The following is a 4,323-nucleotide window of genomic DNA, read 5'->3' as shown; positions in this document are numbered from 1 at the left end:
TACAACCATGAATGAGTCTTCACTGCCCTCCAGTGGTCACAGGGAAGAACTGCAACAGCTGCAGTCGCTCTTCTCTCTTTAGTGTGTGTTCACATCCTGAAGTGATGAGAGCAACAGAGAAAGAAGAAGGGTTGTTAAGTATTTAGTGAAGCTTCTTTTGAGGCTGAGCACTGCAGGCAGGCCTGGTAGCATGCACATACAGATAAAATACAAAACACATACACTGATGCAAGAATATGGTCAACAGTTATTGACGGCAAATTAAAATTTGTCACCACTGTCCATTGTTGTCTGCTTCTCTGGCCTTCACAGGATATCATATGTGTTTACCAATATGAGACAATGAGTAAGTCTGCATGTCTATATGAATTGCTGTCATGTTCCTAATTTTTGTATGTCATATAGGGGGGACATACATGGGATTTTAATATTTACATTTTTATTCTGTATATTTTTGAATCTGGAAGGAACTTTGTGTTTAAGCTTGACAAGTGCTATATAAATTATTATTAATAATATTACTACACTAGTTGACTAGGCTACTTATCTCTACTTTCTTATGTAAAACTAAAAAATAAACATGTTTTTTTTCCATAGAACAGAGGAAAATTATTTTATAAATGATAGAGATTGATAAATGATTAATTTCAACCAATTACTCTTTTATATATATTTGTGTATATATATATATATATATATAATTTTTATTTTATTTTATATATATATAATATTCATATGTATATATAAAATAATAATACAAAATAATACATATATTTAAAATAAAAATAATACAATTTTATATATATATATATATATAATATAAAATTATAGATTATATATATATAATATAAAATTATATATATATATATATATATATGGTCTCCCTTTTACCAGTCAAAAAATACAAAAAGAAAATATATACATATGCACACACACGTGTATATACGTATATGTATACATGTGTATATATATATGCCACAGGACAAACACACGCCGTCATTTTGGTGACAGTATTTTTTTTAATTTATATTTATTATTTATTATTATTATTATGTTATTTATTAGAAAATAATTTCTACTCTCAACTTTATTTAGATTGAGAAACACTTTTTTTTAAATTTTATTTTCTACTCACACTGGGCAGAGACATCCTGTATTGATGCGCCGGAAGACTACAGCCCCCACAATGCATTGCGTTTGCAACATGGAGTCTTACATAGCTGCATGACTTCTGTCAACAAAACTAAGACAGCAGCTAGAGGTAGAGAGGAGAGCTCTTAATATATCATATAACATATCATATATAACATATAGAGAGACAGGAGGATGAAAGTGTTGCTCTCATTGATATTAAAACGAGTCCACAGAGCAGCAGCAGGTCACCTCCTCCTCCTCCAGCAGCAGCGGCTCAGCGGCCTGTCTCCTCTCCGGGATCAGCCTCTCATCGTCGGCTCCAGCCGGGAGCTCGAGAAGAGACTCGGCTCCCAGGTGGAGGTGAAGACGGCCTTCATCACCGAGGAGGAAGAGGAGGCTTTCCTGCTGGAGCTGGAGCCAGGCCTGAAGAAGAAACGCTACGAGTTCGACCACTGGGACGATGTGAGTTCTGTTTGTTCTGTTCACAGGTAACCTTCCAGGGCTGTTCACAGGTAACAGGTAGCAGGGAGCACCTGGAGCACATCATTAAGCCCAATTAGTAGTCATTTATAGGTTAAAGGAGCACTTCACCACTTTTTATTTTATTTTAATTTAAATATATAATATTTATATATATATATATATATATATATATATATATATATGAAATAAAATAAAAATAATAATACATATATATATATATATATAAAATTAAAATAATAAAATTGTATATATATATATATATATATATATATATGCACACACACTTTGCAGCCTCTCTAAACACTGTCCACCAGTTTGGTTTGGTTTGCGTGTACTGGCCTACTGGTACCAATAACAATTTGTTACATTCTACGTCACAAAATCTGAAATTAAGCAAGAATGCAACACATGCATGCAACAGACTCATAAATTCACACCTCTATACTTTAAATTCTTATGAAATGTTTTCAGCGGCTCAAGGTGACATACAGTACAACCACAGTCTGTGTGTGAATCATTACTAAACATCATTTTACTCATTAGTTAGAGCACGAATGTATTTGTAATGACCGTGACACTGACTTCATTTGTGTTGCGTTCACTTCCCCCCGTCATTTAGGCTATTCACGGGTACCGAGAGACAGAGCGCGCGAGGTGGGGGCCGGCTTGTGAGGAGGTCTTGAATCGTGTCCGGTCTGTAGCGTTCCCTGAAGGTAGTCCACTCCTCGGGCCTGTGCACATTCTAGATCTGGACAAGACCGGCTACATCAAGCCTCACATTGACAGCGTCAAGGTAGGTTTCTCTGCATCCACACATGGATCATATCCTCATCAGCACTGGAACTATTCTCTCTGTGTCTTTTTGAAGTTCTGTGGTTGCACCATTGCTGGGTTGAGTCTCCTGTCAGACAGCATCATGCGCTTGGTGAAGGAGGATGCTGCCGACGAATGGCTGGACCTGCTGCTGCCCCGACGCTCCCTCTACATACTGAGGTTCACTATATATACGCTGCACATCATCATGCACTCATACTCTGCAGGATACATCGAACTTTAAACAGTGCAGTAATGTGTTTCCTCCCGTTCTCGTCTCCCCCGTTCAGGGATCAGGCCAGATTTAACTTCACGCACCAGATCCTGAAAGACGAGGAGTCCGTGTTCGGTGGACAGAGAGTTGCTCGGCTGCGTCGCATCTCCGTCATCTGTCGGAACCTTCCGGGCTAACGCTCGGCTTCCACTCGACAGCGTGGATATGAACAGAACATGGACCTGGATTTAGAGGATTGTGTCAATGATATTAAAGCAGATATTAAGCCAGATAACCAAGCTGTTTGGTTGATATACTGTTGTTATACACATCTATGGAGAAGTGTCCAGGACATTTATGCAGTTGAGACTCTCCATATTGTTCTATAGAGAAATATTGTAAGAGTATTAAAATGAACCAGCATACTGGCTGTGATGTGTATCACACTGTTCGTATTTTCAGGGATCATAATCAACTGATTATTATCAGACTCCCGAGTTTCATTTGAAGGCACCAACTTCCACACAACCTTCCACAACGACGACGCCGTCTCGGTTGTAGTTTGAACATCATTTCAGTAACCACTCACTGCTGCAAAGGATGTCAGCTTTAAATGTATAAAACATTATACATCTATACGTTTGTTGTGGTGGATATTAAAGGTATTAAAGGTTTACGTGTATGTAATCTGAATCCTATCCCATGCGCTGCAGTGTTATAAATACTTACAGCTGTTTCTTAAAGATTACATGTAAACCTTTAATACCTTTAATATCCACCACAGTTTGATTCTAAATCCTGTTTTTTATGTATTACCATCACTTTGGTGTGTTCTTCTACTTCTGTATAATACAGAGACTCTTGGGAATAATTTCCAAATAAAATTAAAGTGAACTTGGATTCTTGTAAGCAACTCTTATTTAAACTTATTTTATACCAACTTTTTAAAGTACTTAAACTTAATGAGTCAACTGAAATCTTCACTTCATATACTGCATGCACATTTACATTTATAAAGGTAAATCTAAAATACATTGTGAGTCGGGGCCGGGCATTTTGAGGAGGAAGAAGATGAGGAAGATGACAAAAGGAAGGTAAATGAGAAGTACAGGACGGTCCATCATCATTAATCCTTTAAGGCTTCAGCATGTTCATTCTGCCTCCATCGGATCTCGAACTCACAACCTGAGACACCAAAAACATGTGACTATGTTAGTGAGCTCACTGCCCCGGGCAAAACCACCACTACACGCTATGACATCATGCTATGACATCACGCTATGACTGAGGCAATCACCGGGGTTGCATGTAAAGGCAGATTTCAAACTAGTGTCAAAAATTCAGTTTTTGAGACAAAAGTCTGAGGATTTGCGTCCTTCATCTAGACAACAAAGAGATGTCAGTAATTTATTTTAATAAAGATTAAAGATTGCTCAATAAGTGACAAACTGATGTTTAAAAATGCTGATTTCCATTGACTCCAACGGTTCACACAAGGAGAAAATTCGAAATTCTGAAATTTATCACCCTACATACCATGACCTCAAAGTTTAGTCATTTATTTTCATGAACATTGGAGCTTTATTTAGTGAGAATTAGCAGTATCTGTGTACAGTACTGTTTACACTAAAACAGTTTGATGCATTGTGGGCTCAATGTTTGATAATTCAAACATCTGT

General features: G+C 37.2%; 1 protein-coding gene across 1 annotated transcript; it reads left to right on the top strand.

The window, feature by feature from the left end:
• The first annotated feature begins 1,190 nt into the window (after nucleotides 1-1,190).
• Nucleotides 1,191-3,544, top strand: alkbh7 (alkB homolog 7). Its single transcript, XM_074656993.1, has 4 exons — nucleotides 1,191-1,596; nucleotides 2,237-2,410; nucleotides 2,486-2,610; nucleotides 2,721-3,544. Exons 1-4 carry the CDS (start codon nucleotides 1,327-1,329, stop codon nucleotides 2,839-2,841), a joined length of 690 nt encoding a protein of 229 aa, XP_074513094.1. The 5' UTR covers nucleotides 1,191-1,326; the 3' UTR covers nucleotides 2,842-3,544.
• The last annotated feature ends 779 nt before the right edge of the window (nucleotides 3,545-4,323 follow it).

Source organism: Sebastes fasciatus, chromosome 13 (assembly GCF_043250625.1).
Source record: "Sebastes fasciatus isolate fSebFas1 chromosome 13, fSebFas1.pri, whole genome shotgun sequence".
Classification (NCBI taxonomy): domain Eukaryota; kingdom Metazoa; phylum Chordata; class Actinopteri; order Perciformes; family Sebastidae; genus Sebastes; species Sebastes fasciatus.
This window is presented reverse-complemented; position numbering and strand designations above follow the sequence as displayed.